Raw genomic sequence first — 18021 nt, forward strand, 5'->3', positions numbered from 1 at the left:
GGATGTCAGTCTTGCCATCCAGTGGTTAGCTGGATGGTTATTAATTTTGCCTTCTCTGAAGATTATCATATAGCAGCTGTCTTTCAGTCCTTTGGCTTTCCCCAGTGTTCAGAGATTAATTGCAACTTAATGTCAGCAGTGATTAAAAACATCTGACAGAAGTGAATGATCATGGCCCACATCTGCCCTTTCCTCCTCCTGAAGCTCCTCAAGCTTGTAAGCCCCCTTTCCTGCTGCTGGAGTGGTGGGAGGTTGCTGCTTTGGGTTCTTCTTCATCCTGCCTCAAACACATGGAGACAATGTGAGAACTCACAAGTGTTAAAGGGAGAAAGAGAAAGAAAAGAGCACAATTGTTCTGAGCAGCTGAGTGCCGTCCACCCAACTTCTTCCTGTTTCTCATTCACACGTGAGACCAGTGGGATGGCAGGGGAAGGAGTCCCCAGCCTCCTCCAGTGGTGGAGGTGGGCTGTTCTGTCCTACTGGTGGAGAGCAGAGCTCACAGGTGATCAGAAAAGGTGTCCAGGTAGGACAGTGAATATGCTCTTCTCCAGTTTTTAAAATATATGTTTTCTTGGTTTATGGCTCTGTGCAGCTCAACAAATTCAAGTGCTGTTTTCAGATGTATTTTTAGGACCATTTGCCATGAACCTTCTGACTTTGTTCCCATACATGCGTTCTCAGACTCATTTTAACTACATGCCACTATTGGTGTTAGTGGTGGTGGCAGAAGCACCTCTTGGCTGTATGTGTATCTAGGACGTTGGTGTTCAGTAGCTGGGGCAGTGCTTCATACCATGTTGCTGTGGTAACCCCTTGTCCTAATTCTGTAGAAAGTTCCTGTTGAAAGCCTGAAGAGTGCATGGTTTATTCTTGTTTGATGGGAGTTCATGATTCTCCTTTGTTTCAGAGACTAGAAGAAAATCTATTGATTTATCCTCTTACTTTTTATGCAGTTCTAACATAGAGCCATATCCACCTACTAAGAACTGTATACATTTTTTTGAATTATTTTCTTTATAATATTCTTCTAAAAAGCACACTAGTTTTTGTCTTTAGTGATGCAACTTGTGAATTTTCCTTTGGGCCTTTATCTTTCCTAACCAGCATTTTGCACATCATAAATTCTAGCTCATATTGTTTGCTATTTATTTCCTGGTTTTCAGTTTGAATACTGAGGTCTTTGTATTTATTTCTATTTGCTGTCACATATTAATAAACTCACCCAGAATGGAGTTTAAAACTAAGTGGCCCTTTTGGGAAATCAAATGAATTCTTAATTTTCAGTTTTCAGTTCAATTATGCTTTCCAAGCCTTTCCCCTCCTTTTAATTTTGCTCATGAAGGCAAGAGAAGGGAAGTCTAGCATGTGACACTGTTTTGAAACAAGAATTATGAGTCATAGACTGATATTATGGACAGGAAGGACTCAGAACACAAAAGTATTACAATATTGTGTTGGGTTTGTGTGGCAAGGTTTTGGTAGTGGGGGTCTACACAGGTGGCTTCTGTGAGAAGCTTCCAGAAGCTTTCCCCATGTCTGACAGGTCCAAGACAGACCTAGTGCTGGCCAAGGCCCAGCCCATCAGCAACGATGGCAGCACCTCTGGGATAACGTATTTAAGAAGGGGGAAAAAACCGGCACAGCTGCAACAGCAGTCAGAGAGAGGAACGAGAATATGTGAGAGTAACAGCCCTGCAGACAGCAAGGTCAGTGAAGAAGGAGGGACAGATGTTCCAGGTGCTGGGGCAGAGATTCCCCTGCAGCCGATGTTGAAGACCATGGTGAGGCAGGCTGTGCCCCTGCAGCCTACAGAGGACCCCACTGTGGAGGAGGTGAAGGAGGCTGTGACACGATGGGAAGCCTTCGCTGGAGCTGGCTCGTAACAGGATCTGCGGAGAGAGGAGCCCACGCTGGAGCAGGTTTGCTGGCAGGACTTGTGATCCTGCAGAGCACCCATATTGGAGCAGCCTGTTCCTGAAGGACTGTATCCCATGGGAGGCACCCATGCTGGAGTAGTCCATGGAGAACTGCAACCCGTGGGAAGGACTCACGCTGGAGAAGTTCATGGGAGGAAGAAGGTGGAGACAGAGTGTGATGAAGTGACCACAGTCCCCATTCCCCATCCCCCTCTGCCGCTGCAGAGGGAGGAGGTAGAGAAAACAGGGAATAAAGTTGAACCCAGGAAGAAGGGAGGGGTGGGGGGAAGGTATTTTTGAGATTTGGGTTTATTTGTCATTACCCTGCTCTGATTTGGTTGGTAAGAAATTAAACTAATTTCCCCAAGGTGAGTCTGTTTTGCCCATGAAGGTAACTGGTGAGTGATCTCTGCCTGTCCTGATCTCAACCCACAAGCCTTCTGTTATATTTTCTCTCCTTTGTGCTGCTGAGGAGGGAAGTGATAGAGTGGCTTTGGTGGGTACCTCGCATCCGGACAGTTTCAATCCACCAAAAATAAAAAGAAAACAACTTTTAATGTAAGGTCTCACAAGAAACAGAAGCAATTCTTTTGGCATCTTCACACCATTTTAGCTTCCCACTGAAGTAAGAAATCCATGAGGGTAGATGCAATCTTAAAAATTGTCAGACTGTTGGAAAAAAAAAGAGCTAGCAGGTTAGACTAGGAAAGTCCATGGGATAAAACTTTCTTAACCTGGAACAATATTTATTGCACTGTATCATATCTGTCATTGACTTCAGACAGGAGGTTCACCAATCTGATGTCACATGAAATCATTTCAGTAATAGTGAAAAAAGTAGTTTTGTTTATTTCTGGAAGAACTTTATCCCTGACACCGCACCAATTGGAGAATGACTGGTGCTTCCACCATAAGCTACAATTGAGAGAAAACAACTTGTCTCATCTCTGTATTATGCATCATTTCAGAATGAATTCTCAAGGAAAGAACCGTTGACATCTGTGGTTAGTTGTGTAATGGAGTAAAAATGGAATGTAGATTTAAATGATTTTGACGTAGTAACCTGATAGCTATTTGTTGACACAATAATTGATTTTCTAGATGAGGGAAATACAGTAGACCTTAGCTATCTCAATTTAGAGAAGGATGCTGTGCTCCTGATGACTAGCAAAGAATTGAAGGGTCGGGGGAGGGAACTGGGTGAACAGCATGTGCTGAAAGGAAAACAACTGATCAGGAGGGAAACTAACAGCAGAGTTCATCAACTATCAGTTTGGAGACAGTTGCACCTTTACTAAGACATTTCATGTTAAACCAGATGTGTACCTATAAACTTTGTTTCACAGAACGTTCTGAGTTGGAAGGGACCCACAAGGTTCAAGTCCAACTTTTAAGTGAATGGACCATACAGGGATCAAACCCATGACCTTGGTGCTATTAGCACCATGCTCTGACCAGCTAAGCCAATCTTAAGGTCTGTTGCCTGTGCCATCGACACAAAAGCAGACACAATTCTCACACAGCAAAAAATAAGCTGGAGATTAATTGTACGATTGGGATGGCTAGGCATCCGAACCCATTTCCTCCGTAAACTGTGTATTTATTTGTTGGAAATTATACATGAAGATGGACTCTGTATATTAGATGACTACAGGGTGACTGTGAGCCATGAATTTGGTAATGGCTATGGAAAAGGAAAATGTAGGCGCACAAATACCAAGTGAGATAATTCCCATAAAGAATAAGTGATTTGTCAATTACTCTCTCTCTGTATATATATGTATATGCATGTATGAAATACTTTTAGATTTAACTTAATATACTGTACATGATCCTGTTTATCCATGTTTTAGATAGATTGACTGAAATGAGAAAACAAAGACTCCTAAGATGATAGGAAGAATAAAGAGTTTGTAACATGAGAGGGAAATAAAACAGTTGTCGTTGTCCCAGAAAAGAAAAAAACGAAGGCTGACTGAAGATATGACTGATATTTAAAAATATGCCAATGAGTAAACACAATGGAGGAGGAAGAGCTATTTAAACTAAAAGACAATGTTGGCAGAAGAACAAATGGGCATAAAATGACCATGAACAAATTTAAGCTGGAAGACGAAAGGTTTCTAGGTATTAGAAAGCTGCCCTTCAATGAAAAAGAAGGCTCTTCTAAACAGTTTTTAAATCAAGTTCAATAAGTTTATGATTTGCATTACATGACAGATCTGTCTTCAGCAGCATGGGATTGATTCAGTGACACAGAAGTTCCCCTTAATTTTACATCTCACACAAAGCAGCAATTACTCTTGAGATACACTAACCTCTCCGGCAGCATGAACCCACTGTTGAACAGCACTCGGCATGACTAAAATATTCTTTCAGACAGAATATCAAGAGACTTCAATATTCAGCTAATCTCCAGAAGATTTAAAAAGACTGAACGCAAAGACTTGTTTCTGAGCTTGCAATGTCTCTAAGGCTAGCATGCTCAAATAGATCAATAATAAGACTAACTTTTGTCTGAAAATTGTCACCTCCATCAGCACTGCCTTGGGTCCTAGTGCTAACCACAATAGTGTGTCACATCTTGAGCTGCCGACAGATATATTTCCAGTCTTTAAAAGTGAGGATCTGAGAACCTGGAAAAATGCTGATTTGAATAATTGCATCCTACTACTTACAATGTCAGTAATGGAGAGAAAATCCTAGTGTATTTTAAAAGCTGTGATATTGTCCCTGCAGATGATGGGTAGTATTAATGATTCTTATTTGTTTAGCTGAATTTAAAAATGAGCCTGGAAGGGAAAAAAAGTTTGGACATCCAGTAAGTAGGATGTAATTTATACCCATTTAATATCATGTGTAGTATGCTTAATTTGAAAAAATGAAAATCGAATATAAACATCAATATTCTAATATTATTAGGGTAGGAAATTGGAATTAGCCTTAAGCTTCTATCTTAACTAATGCCACCATGCTTCTTAGTGTTGTTGAATGTCACACTCAAGGAACAAACATTTTCCTCGATTGAACTTTCATGGTCCAGTAATTTTGTCCAGCATTATGAAACACAGAAACCTCTAAACTAAGAAACTTATTCCTTTTGTTTTTCAGTGTCAGAAAAATGATTCCTCCAGGGGAATGCCTATATGCTGGGAGAAAAAGGAGGAAACCCATTCAGAAACAGTTAAGTATCATATTCATTGGGGGCATCTCCCTCCAAATGTTTGTGCTAGAAATGAGGTAGAGGAAGGGTGCCCTTCCTCCTAAAGTCTGCTGATGCAGGATAGACCTAATCTTAGTCTCTTCAGTGAGAAACCCTTGGCTGGGAGGCTGGCTCTTCATGGTTAAGACTGTCTCCAGAAAGGATGTCAAGCATGGGTCCAACCATCCTCACCCATCAGTGGGTATGCCAAGAGGAGGCCAGTGTTGGTTATGGTGTGTACTGCAGTGCACTGCAGAACACACTGCTGTGAGGAGTGCATAGGGAGTGCTTTTTCACGGGCAGAAGATACTGGTGGACTAAATGTCAGCTGGGCAATGGGCTGGAGACGTGGCTGCCACCTTTGTGCTTCTATGCTCCCTGCAGCTGTTCGAGGAGCTTTCTGAGAAGCCATGTGTCAAGTGGCACCAGTGTGCTGGTACTGCGCTCCCCCCTTCCCTTTTCCTTGGCTTAGCCTTGCTTGGGGCATCGCTAAGTCCAAGATGTGTGAGCAAAGAAAGTGGGTCAGTTCAGCCAACTGAGAGAGCAGACTGGTGATTCACTTTTTGCATAAAGAACACATAATTTTCAAACCACTATTTACTATGGGATCACTTTCATGAGGAAAAAAATGGGAGAGAGGAATTGCATGTGTAAAGGCAAAGCAGAAGAAGAAAAAATGCAGTGGGAATTTGTTACTACAAGATGCTTGAAATGGGAGGGGAAAAAAGGTTGCTATCACTCAAATGTAAAATGATTTCCAGATGCCATAAACCGCTCTGTGAAATGAAGCTTTTAGTATAATCATTCCACATCTTCTGTGTTACACTTGGTTCTATGATTATAAAACACACATTTTTACTGTGTTACAATTACAAACTGGCGCTGGTGGCCTTCACAGACAATTTAAGGATGAGAAGGTAACTAAAATAGATTTCCCTATTTTCAGTTGTTCAAAACTTCTAAAAATAACCCACTTGGCTTAAAATTGTATATATTGGTCTAGAGTCAAAGAGAAGTTTCTCTGAATGTTTTAATGACATCTGTTGATATTGTTTGGATTTTGGGCAGTATTTGCTCATGAACCACTTCTTCCAACTTAAAAAAATATTTCTTTTATTGCAAAATATATCATAGGTGACAATTTCAATAGACAAAGATAATGACATAAGGAAAGGATTCTTCCTGCAAAAATCCTGAGTGTTGAATCCAAAATGTATGTAAGATTTCTGCACTACTCTTAAGTATGGATGTGGATATTTAATTTTATAACAACTGCATGAGGTGTGGAACCACTCCAGTACATTAAATTACCTCTGTGAAAACTGTTTATGGATCATTACTTTTGTAAGGAAGGAAAGTTGAAGTTGCTTTGATAAACATTCAGATTTATGTTTGGAGTTTACATGCTAGCTAGAACTTCTCTCGAAGATGACTTCTAGATAAGCGCAATGGCTAAGAAAATTACCTGCTAATAAACGACGGAAATGACCTCATTAGCCTTTTTTGAAGTTCTGACTTCAATAAACTCAGAAGCAAATTCTCACTCACTTTGACAGAACCAAGTTTCTGTCTTGGGAAACACTGCAAGTAATGCTACCTTGAAAATAGCTTTACTATGACGTTGCAGAGCAGATACCTGAGCATGAGCTTATCAAGCTAGGACACAGACAATTTTGATTAAGAAACATGGTTTTGGTTAAAACAAAGGAAAATATTTGGATTATTAGAATACTGAGCCCCCACACTGGAAACAGCAGTCTATTTTCTGTGATTAGTTACCATTTGCTGAGGATGATTTCTCAGTTCCTAGCAACACTGGTCTCTTCCTCAAACCTTATCTGTTTGTGGGCTTAGTCTCTGGTAAGCCTTTCCTGTGCTTATTCCCTCACTCAGGGACTTATTTTCATCTAAAGAGGCTCTGAATGCCCCAGACAGACTGGCAGACAGAGCTCCTTTCACAGTCTATGTCCTTCAGTCCTACTGGTTTTAATGACATCTCAGGACTCCAAGATATCCTTACTGCTACGCTGCCTTGAATAATTTATCTTGAGTTTAGAAGAGTAGACGAAGCCTATTAATTGAGCAGCATATTTAACCATGATTTTGATTCATGTCATACCATCTTTGTTACAGCTTTTTTCTCGTGTTTGATTTCATAGCACAGCACATTCTCCTCAGCCTTGTTCTACTTACCCCCTGTCATTCTAATAATGAATCAAAGTAGATATTGCCACCTGTTTTGGGATGAGCATTGTTCAGTTGTAAAACCTAATTTTTCACAGGAACGAAAGTGGATGGATATTCTTTGGCCAGTCCTAGTGATGACTCCTCTCTTTTTAACATTAATCTCTAGAATTAAACTTTCTCTTAACAAAGGAATAAGCGAGCTCAGGTGCCTCAATCTGAGTAGGATACTTGGATCTTAGTAGGGATTCATGGATGAGTCCTTTCAAAGGTTAGGATTTAAAAGACAGAGGTGCAGCTTTCCCTTCTGCAGAACAACTGGGATGTTTATATTTACCCATACACAGTGCATCCCAGGAGGCTGACTCTCTAACTCTACATCAGCTTTTTGTGATCAATCTGGGTAGTAATCCTGCAGCTGGTTTATAATCTAGGATATCACAGAATGATATTGTTCTTTATGTTCACTAATATTTTAATAAATTCTATTCTGAGGTAGTTTTACAGAACAGTGAAGAAAACGTATAAAGAAATTCCACGAGAGAATGCAGAGACCCACAAGACTCGGGCAGAATGTGTGGAAAATTTGTTTTACTGGGAGGAACTAATATGTTTCTCTTCTCTAGACAGAACTAGCAGAACTGTCTTCAATAGGTTGCCATTCTTCAGACAATACCTCAGGTTCGAGTTCTACTTTTATACATGCAAACAAATTAAAAAACCCTAACTGTTCTCCTTTTGCCCCAGAAAACTTCCAAATGAGCCCCATTAGATGTGATCTACACTAAGGAATTTTGGCTTTTATGGACACAGTTCAAACACCTGGAGCTCAGACTGATTGAAAAATTTTCCATAAGATATGCCTTTCAGCCAGACAGCCGGCATTTTGACTAAAGGAAACATTCTCTACCAAGTGTTTATTTCCTGTGGAAATCTAACATTTTACTGGTAATTCAAGCATCTGGAAATTAAAGAGATCTTGTTTTTTAACCTCAAGCTAAAATCACTGTGCTGAAATTAGTACTTAGAAATGCTAAGGCAATGTTTCAGGACAGTTCCCATTTGGGAACTTCAGCCACTTCTTCATCTCAAACCCTGGCATCTTGTGAAAACCTCTCCCTCCACAAAACCTTTCTTATAATATTTTATGGCTCTTTAAAGGCAAGCTATAGCTGCCTAAGCTCTGAGTGTATCTGTAACTGGTCCATACTGCCCACTTCAGTCAGAACCATACCTGTGACAGGGTAGAGACCTTGGGAGGTGCAGTTCTCTCCAGCTTCCTAGTTCTCATTTTAAGGTCCTCTGTGGCATAGCCCTTCCTCTTACTTGGTATCACACTATTCCACCTCTCATCTGCTCTGCCAGTGTGGCATCTTCTTGACCATTAGTTCTGCTTTTGCCTTTCCTTGTTGTGAAGAGGCAGAAGAGATAGAAGGAGGCAAAGGGCCCCCTTTCCCTTAAGCAGCTTTCTCTCATTCAGTCCTTTTGGTTCATAGGAGATGGAGACCACATGCACATATACAGCTGGCACTGGAGCTCAGCTCTGCCAGGATTTCTATGCAATGTGCAAGCACAGCTCAGTGGCTGTGGGTGCTGGTCACTATGTTCATGATCACCATCTTGCTGTTACTTTGCATTTAGCCTATCTGTTGCATTTCCCGGTCTCTCGCTTCCCTTTCCCTTCTTACTAAAACCATGCTGTCACAGTAAGTGGTTAGATTTTTCTCAGTTCAGATCATCTGCAGGTTTAACACTTAGGCATACTTAAAAAACTTATTGAGAGTGAACTTTTCATTAACAGGGCAGGGCTCCCGCAGAGGGTAGGGAACAGCAGACAGAGCTGCAGTCGCAGGAAATTCCTCTGCAAGCTCACCAAACTGGTTTACACTAGTGGCGGTCTGTGTGTCATGGGCACACTGAATCATTAATGCGCAAATGGCTCAATGCCTTATGTACCACCGAAACAGAAAATGTCCTCTGCACCAGCTGCCACACTCAGCTCCCACCACACAGGGACTGGTAATGTGCATTCTGTGCAGGTACAAGTACTTGTTACTGCAGGGCAGAATTTGGGCAGTGTAAGGAAGGGAAAGCCAGCTTTGTTTTTTTAATTACATGTACTACTCTACTGCAGTAGTGTTATATGGAAAGCAGAGTAAATGAGATATCAGAGTGAGTGCTACATCTCTGTTTACAGTTTTACAATCCTGAGTTTAACACAAACACAACAAGCACCATCTACTTTCAGCCCAAAATAAAGGCCAGAATTTCCATTTGCCTCAAAGCAACCCACTGAAGAATCTCTCTGCCTGCCCCTTTCTGTTTATGGCTAGCTAAGCTAAGCTAGCCTTTCCGTGGAACTCACTGGCATTGTTTTAAATTGCATCCACTTGGCACCTAATTACAATTTACATCAAACCCCTGTTTGTTTGGATTCACCCCTTACTGAATCATTTCCTTGAGTTTTCAGGAAGTCTTTGTCCTGAACTTTCTCCCGTGGTCTTTTTACACCATTCCCTGCAGCCTCCAGAAAACTATTTCTTTCAGGCAGTACAAAGGCAGCCCACCTAATTGCCTCAAACCATTCCTCTCTGGCATAAAGCAGTCACTATTTTATGTGATAAATAGACTTGAACAACTTCTATTTCTATCCCATGTTACTCTTGAAAATTTCCATCTTTAGAACTCATCAGTTTAATTTTCCTTATTAAAATTAATTTTTTCTGTCCTAAATTGCTTCCTTGCTTCAGCTGGTTTGTCAGACGTAAAGACCAATTAGCAAAAACTTATGTTCTTTAGTTTCTGCTCAGCTGTAGGCTATATTACCACAATACTACTGCTCTCACAGGTCAGACATCATTCTGTTCTCATAGGATGGCTGAGCTTCAGGATATACTGCAAAAAATAGTTAGCTCAGAAAAAGTGAAAAAAAGTATTCATCTTTGTTGATTACTTTATTTATTGCATATTTGCTCTCTAGTGGTGAAAAGTTGTTCATTGATCCAAATCAACGAAGTCTTCTCCATGTCTTTGAGAGCAACTCATTAAGTTATTGAAGAGCCACATTTCAGTATTGGCAGTTTTGAATGAAAAACCAGAAATTAGATATATATTCACTGACACCTACCTCAAATATTTTTATTTCATTCACTCTGTCCATTGATGTTGTCCTCTTAAAATGAAGTGAGGCTCTCAGAAGTAGCAATGAATTTTTCATAACTAATTTATTTTAAGAGGTTTTCAATTAGCAGCAATCACACATACAAAACATTGATTTTTGTTTTACTAATTGCACGATTTACTAATATGCATGATTTTTTAGGATCTCAGTTATGGTAAATTAATACTTCTATAATTTAACACATTAACCACTTTGTGAAATACTAATGCTCAAAATGAAAATTATGATTGAAGAATGCAGTAAACGTGTGAAACATGGAAATGAAGTAGTAAAGTGCAACAAATAATTAGTTTTACTCTCATACGCCGCTGGAGTGCCAGCTAGCTACATAGCATCATGATCCTTGGCTTTAGTGAGGTGAAAGTGGAAACTGTTAGCACAACCATATTTTTCTTGCCTACCATTTCCAACGCTTAAGTATTTTTCCATCCTTCCCTCCTTGATTTTTCTCTCAATGTCTCTTATTCAGGAGAAGGTGCCTCAGGAGGAACACGGCACTGTGCTACAGTAAAAACTTGAACATGGGCATTACCAGAGTGAAGGTCCAGCTGACAGAGCCCAAAGTTCCTGGGACATGCCAGGTTAACTATAGCACTGGACTGCTGCACTCCCTTTGAGATCATGGATCAGTGTAGTTTATAGCTCCAGTGTCCTGTGGGATTTGGCTGCTGCTGGGTCCAGCAATAGCTGTCTACTGAAAGGAACCACCTTCTCAAATTTCTGCTCAGGTCTTCATGTTTAATAGATAAATCTGTGCTTCAGCATTGAGCACCTCTCACTGTCATGCTGGAAATAATGTTCCCATTTCTGTTTGCAAGTGCACCGGCTTTTCCTTTTCTCCCTCTTGGGAACAACATCTTACATGTTCTGTGACAACATCAGCGGACACTCAAAAATTGAGGTTCCTCATTTGTGATGTATTTCATCTTAAAGAATTTTCACAACAGCTTTTCTAATTTATCTAGTACTGTACATTGCACGAGAGGAACACAAAATGGGGATGGACTAGGAGTGCTTGGCCTAGAAAGCTGAGTAACATAGGTCTTTCTGTTTTGCAAGGAATATCAACATTCTTAAGAGAGAAACCAAATTCTTATCTCTGTTATTTCTGATGTAGGAAGGTAAATGTGAGAATGTACACAGGATTTTTGAGCTTGATGAAAGAACGGCTCTTTACCTTGCCTCCCATACTTTTAAAAATCATGTCTAAAGATGGGCTCTTTTCTTAATTATCTCCTGACCCACAGGTTAACTTTGAGTCATTACATGGAGGGAACTAAGATGCTTTGGATGAATACAGTGGGGTATTGAATGGGTTCATGCATTAGTCACAGTAATTTTCCTCTGCTGATCTGCCCTTTATTTGTACAACATAGAAGAGAAATTGTTTTTCTGGTATTGACTAGAACAGGAAGATAGTACCCACTCCCTTAACGTCAGAGGGTCCTGAGCAAGAGATACCATGTGTTTTTCACTGGGCAGATGTGAAAAGAGAAGCCAATGTCCATGTCTTTGCACCATGGCAAATGCAGTATGGTAAATCTCTTTTTGGCAGGAGACAGAAACTTTAAAGATTTCCATAGAAGCTAAGTGAAGTATTCCTGTTATCAACTAATTGCATACAACATCTCAGTCTCTGGTTGTACTACCTGGAAGTAAAACGGGTAATCGAAAATGTGTTCTCCACCACAGAAGGCCTGCAGTCGGGAATGAAAAATCGAATCCTTCGAAGAGACACAGGGACCGTCTGAATGCAGAACTGGACCATCTGGCCAGCCTCCTGCCTTTTCCACCTGACATCGTATCAAAGCTGGACAAACTTTCCGTCTTGCGCCTTAGTGTCAGCTATCTCCGAGTCAAAAGTTTCTTTCAAGGTAGGTTGCCTTAAGATATCAACATCCCATTAAAAGTATCTCTCTAATTTATTGTTGCTTTGTATTAAGCCTGAGTAAAAGTGACAAGCAGTATTACATTGATAAAGACATGGAAAAAATACGTGGTTGAATTTATTTTGTGCATGGGATATTGCGTTGGAAGTTTCATGCATTTTTTCCTATGCCGTTTCTGTGTTTTTCATGAAATAATAGGATAACGCCCATCTTTTCTCAGTAGGCTTTAGGAAATGTGAAAGCACAATTTTAAAATCACTAAACTGACCAAGAAGTTTGGGACAGATGTAATACCTGTAGATACTTTGAACTCCCTATTTGAAGCTGTTAATGACGCATTTTTAAAATGCCTGTTTAAGTATGATGTGAAAGTCAAGCAATGCCTGTATTGCCTGTGTTTGCTGTATGCCAGAAGGAAATGGGCTTGCTTGAAAAGCCAAAATGATCACTGTCTTTTAGGATAAGAGAGGTTCAAAGTTTAAAGTGTTGATTAAAGCTGTACGAGGCTACGCTTTGTTTTTGTAGCTGTCTGGCACACGACACAATGAAAGCCAAATGTGCATTTTCAGATGCACATAAATTCTTCCAAATTTGAAGACAGTTTGAGTTTCTTCTGTTGCTGAAGAGTTCACAAGAGCAAAATCCAGATTAGGGACTTAACCATGAAAATCGTCTCTAGAATTGTTTTTTTAGAACAGAAAAAAAAGTCCATTTGAAGGAGTAAAGTTGACCAAAACTCATAGGTGGACTGCAGAGATAAACAGAAGTATTTTTTTTTTATGGACATTATTTTTCCTTTACTACTCTTTGCTACTTCTTCCTGTTACTATTCCTTATTATGCACAGTGTATATATATTTTTTGGCTTTACCTGGAGAACAATATCTATTAGTTGGTTTCTTGCTTTTAAAATATATTTTAGTTTAAAAGAAATGCCAGGTTGAAGATACTTTGGCAGGCTGCAGCGTATTTTACAAGCTGACATCATTGCAGGAGCTGACATTGATAGCAGGAGCCTCCCATGTCAACAGTGGTGGTTGGTTGCCCAGCCTCCAGCATCCTGCAGTTTACAGAGTGCCTCTCTTTCCCTTTGAGCACATACCTGGGTGTTATGGTACCTTCCTCTGAACTTTACTTTTTGTTTCTTTCAGATTCACAAGCAATAATATCTGCCTTTACTACTCTTCTGTCAGAGTTTCTCAGATCCACTGTCTCCCTTTTTTAAAGGGATGAGATAAAAGCAAAACAAGTAAACCCAGACTTCATTATGCTGAAATGTTCCATGTTCAGTGCTTTGTGAGACTTCATTTAATTTAATCCCCAAATTACCTAATTGAACACATCGTTTGTGTTCCCTTCATTCTTATTTTTAAATGTTTACATCATGAAACTAAGGTTACAGTTAGCATTGTTTATAGTAAAGGAAGGAAACTACATGCCATTTTAAGACGAGAGCAGGCTGGAACTTCAGACGGGTGAAGTGGAGAAGAGGTGAGCTGTGGAAACAGAACTGCATGAGGAAGGGTTGCTAATGTTTGGGTAAGGGCAGAAGCTGCCATATCCTTCGTGGGTATCATGATCTTCCTTGTAGTTTTGGAGAAATACAGCAAAATCTGTCTTTTTAAGCAAAAACTTTGGTAGGAAGTCACCTAAAAAAGCAAACAAAAAATATCCACCCCAGTGTTTCAATCTTTGTTGTGATGAAAGAGGATAGAAGAGCAAGAATTTTTTGTTTGTGGCTTTTTAAATCAAAGGATGGCACTAAACTGGGAGCTGTTATAAACACGGAGGACAGAGAACAGACCAGTGACATACAGAGATGTTATAAAATTGGATAAAGAAACATTTCTGGAAAAATAGCCTTGTAAATCTGCACTAATTCACTCAGGGAAAATTAATACATTTCAATAGAAATGAGAAACCTAGAAAAGAGAACATAAAAACAATAATCGAAGGGGGACAGTGGTCAGCAAATTGTTCCATGCCTGTAATATGATATGTTGACATAAACAAGAAAACCAAGTGTGGATTTTGGTCTGTTTGCCCAGAGGCAGCATGTCACTACACAGGAAGGTTATAATCCCTCTCTGCATGAGACCAGCATGACTCCATCTGGAACAGAGCTTTCTGATGTGGGCATCTCCTGGTCACAAGGGCATTAGCACATATTGAGGGGTTTGGGATAAACATAAGCAAGACTATAAAGTTGGATAGACAAAGAAAAAAAAGAGTAAAATTAGCTCAAATGTGTACATTCTCAAATGTTTCTCTTCATAGCAGAGAAAGACAAGAAGGGAAGGAATTGCTTAAGATATTTTAGAGTGGCACAATGGAGGACCCAAGGAATGATGATGCCCAAGATGAAATTTGACTTGAATATCAAGCAAAATATATCTGTAGTGAGTTCTTTTTGGCTATCTGATGTTCCTAAAATGGATGCAGTGGAGATTCAGGACAATTAAAATCCATAATCTTCTGTGATACGCAGTAATGTGCATCTTTTGTTTAAAAAACTATTATCTGAGTTTTGAGGAAGTTAAGTGTAAATTTCAGGTTTTTAAAATGTGCTTTTAAGAATACTGTTTGTCATTTTTTAGAAAATACGAGTAGTGCTATTTGACACATAAGTTCATATGTTATGTTGCAGATTCGACCCATAATAGTTCAGCAATTCCTGTGACAATTGTAATTAACTTCAACAGTCCCAGTGGTTTTTAGACACACTCATTTACTTCCACTAGGTGTCCTTTCAGTAGCTAATCTACAGTAGTCAGTGTGCAGCACAAACATATTTATAAAGAACAATAGCCAACTGGAGAGCACGGCATGACCACACTATATTGACTTCAAGTATGAAAATCGTTTTGCAGAGAACGAGGTATTAGGGGATGAAGAATATCTGTTTGTCATTTATTCCGTTTTTAGTGACCATTATATGTCAGTACCTTGAAGTAAATGGCCAGTTCATCTTGGTTAAATTGTTTAAGCAAAGGCCTGGTTCCTTTCCAAAATTTAGATCTGGGGACCGATATTCCAAGGATTTATTTGAAGTTGTTGCGGTTGATTCCCTCCCTCATTCTTAGAGATGTTCTCCTTTTGGTTCGGAATGATTCTTCTGTCTACTTGTTTTAGAGTCTTCATATGTCTGTTATCAGTTGGCAGAGGCTCTATTAATAGTCCCACTCCCCCCAAGCTATATGCATTTAGTCATTTTGCATTTTCCTGATAAGCACTTAAAAATGGCTTGCAGCAATAACCTTCCAATCGCACCAAATCTCTTGTATAAAGGAACGTGGGCCTGAATTAGTGCTTAGACTGAGAGACACCGACTGCTACAGGAAAATATGATGGTCATTTGACCCTGACAAAGACTTCCCTTGGGTGGGGCTCCTGTGAGAGTGGAGTGGTGTCTGTGACCACTTGAGTTTGCTGGGCCTCTCTCTGGGACATATTCCATCTTTGTTAATTGTAGTCTGTCTTCCTTTACCACTCTCAACAATACATCCTTTATTACCTCTTATTTCTCAGTTTTTCCATTGGTGGAAAAATGGTGGTCTTGTTCCACTTCTAAACCAACTCTCTTTTGTTGGTCATTTAAATTGTTACCTTCTGGTATAGGTAATTATTTTGTAAACAAATGTCAAAGGAATAACACCATGTGCTTTTAGTGTCTCAGACCCTTTCTGAGAGAGAGAGTTAACTCAGTTTCCCAGTACCTGTAAAGAAGCCAGTTATGACAATTTAGATAGGCCAACACAATTACAACTAGGGCTGTAAAGCTCCTCATCTTTCAGTTCTTAGTGTAAGTAACCTTGTGTTAGTATGCCACTCGAATCATCCTTCAACATACCCTACATTAATGTTAAACCTTCTAGCCATAAACATTCCTGATAAATGATAGCTGATGTTGTTGACTACAGTCTTAGACAGCAAATGTAGAGACCTCGATACGGATCAATTTTTTGATTATTTAGAAAGTGGAAGTATTTTAAATCCTTCACTACATAATTTATATAAAGCATAATTTTATTCAATATCTTGTTATTTTTCCCATCTGGACGTTTTTTGCATGCACAAATGCGTATTTATACACACATACACATATGCAAACACAAAGACATGCATGCACATATGAAAACAGTGTCATCCCATCAAAAATTTCCTTCAGAGTATTGCTTTGAACCTCTGTATTTATTTCAGACTTCAGTGTCTTCTCTGTATTTACTTACTTCCAGACTTCATTTGATTTTGAAAGTTAAAAATCTAGATAGATTTATGGATGACTAAATAAGGAATGTAGAGATTCACAGCTGAACTCTGGGAATAAATATATTAAACGTTTCTGTAAGTCTTATATTTAAACTGTAATCTAGATCTTTGCAAAAGTAGTGACAGTCAAACATGGAGACATGTTGTTTGACCTGCCTTAGACAGAAGTTATATATGGATTTAAACTGAATTTTAGAAACAAAGTAGAGTTGGAGAAATTTGTTTGCAAATGTTAGTTCATCTACTTCCACCTAGAATTCAAAATTTTAGGAAACAGGCTTGCAATGGACTTTCTCAAGCAGAGAATGAGCTATGCCTAAACCTGAGTGTCCTTGTCTAAGGCTCTTGTAAATCTGCAACATGAGTGATTCCACACCTTCCTTGGCAATCCCTAACATCCAAGCTGGAGCTATCCTGCTTCAGTTTAAGCCCTCCTTCTCTAGAAGAAAAATTTTGCTTCCTTTTCTCGTGGCACCTTTGCTTTTTCAGCTTTTACAGCCATGAAGTTGTCCCGTGTTTCCTTCGCTGTTTTCTTCTTCAGACAAAACAGGCCTGCCTTTTTTTTTTTTTTTTATCAAGGGCTATATTTTCTTTATCATTTTTGCTCAGCTTTTGTCTTTTTTTCAAGATTGCTCTAGCGTATGTGCAATGCATCCTTCCATTTTGCAGCAAACGACTGATAACTTCTCTCATAGTATGGTTTCTGAACTAAAATTAGTCCCCCTTCCAGCCAGCTTTTTTAGTTTACTTATGAAGATGTTGTGAGACAGTAGCAATAGCCTTTTATAGTTAAGAAGACATATAATAGCTATTCTTCTCATCCACCTGTCCAGTTGTAAAAGGTAATTAATTTAGTTTTACATGCCAACATATCCTTGACAGACCTGTTGATTTCTATTTTTATTTTTTACTACCTTCAAGTCTTTACAAAGAGGTTGTTTGATATTTTTCTTCAAGACTTTTCTAGGGATTGAAGCTCAGCTAGGTGGTCCCAGTATCCTTCAGTTTCCTCTTCCAATGTTTTCTAAAGATAAGCTCCATGTTTATCCTCTTTTAGTCTTTCGGAATCTCCTCTTAATATCATGATTTCTCATAGAGGAATAGGTAATAGCTTTGACTATGCTTCAGTGCAGTCTCAAAATACACCACAATGAGTCTCATCAAATGCAACTAAACTCATACAAGCACCTGAGATGCAGCCTTGTTCCAGATGTTTCGTCAGTATGTATCTGATCTTAGCTGATGGAATCAAGAAGAGTCAATAAACACTAAACTTTTTTCTTGTCATTATCTGTAGCTCCCCCTCTGCTGAGAAGCAGAAAACTCTTTTGCCAACCTTGTATGGTTAAAGGACTTCCAGCATGCTTTTTATGACTTCCCT

The 18021-nt window shown here is 39.4% G+C and overlaps 1 protein-coding gene across 1 annotated transcript in view; it reads left to right on the plus strand.

Annotated features, from left to right (window-relative positions):
* AHRR (aryl-hydrocarbon receptor repressor) overlaps positions 1–18021 on the plus strand; it is an 85098-nt gene that overhangs the window by 14688 nt on the left and 52389 nt on the right. The window contains exons 2-3 of the mRNA XM_027677630.1: positions 5028–5099; positions 12176–12357. Of these exons, the coding sequence (XP_027533431.1) occupies positions 5038–5099; positions 12176–12357 (244 nt within the window). The 5' untranslated portion in view covers positions 5028–5037. The remainder of the gene's footprint in view (positions 1–5027; positions 5100–12175; positions 12358–18021) is intronic.

This window comes from Neopelma chrysocephalum, unplaced genomic scaffold, assembly GCF_003984885.1.
Source record: "Neopelma chrysocephalum unplaced genomic scaffold, ASM398488v2 Primary Assembly neopelma1_22b, whole genome shotgun sequence".
NCBI classification, from domain to species: domain Eukaryota; kingdom Metazoa; phylum Chordata; class Aves; order Passeriformes; family Pipridae; genus Neopelma; species Neopelma chrysocephalum.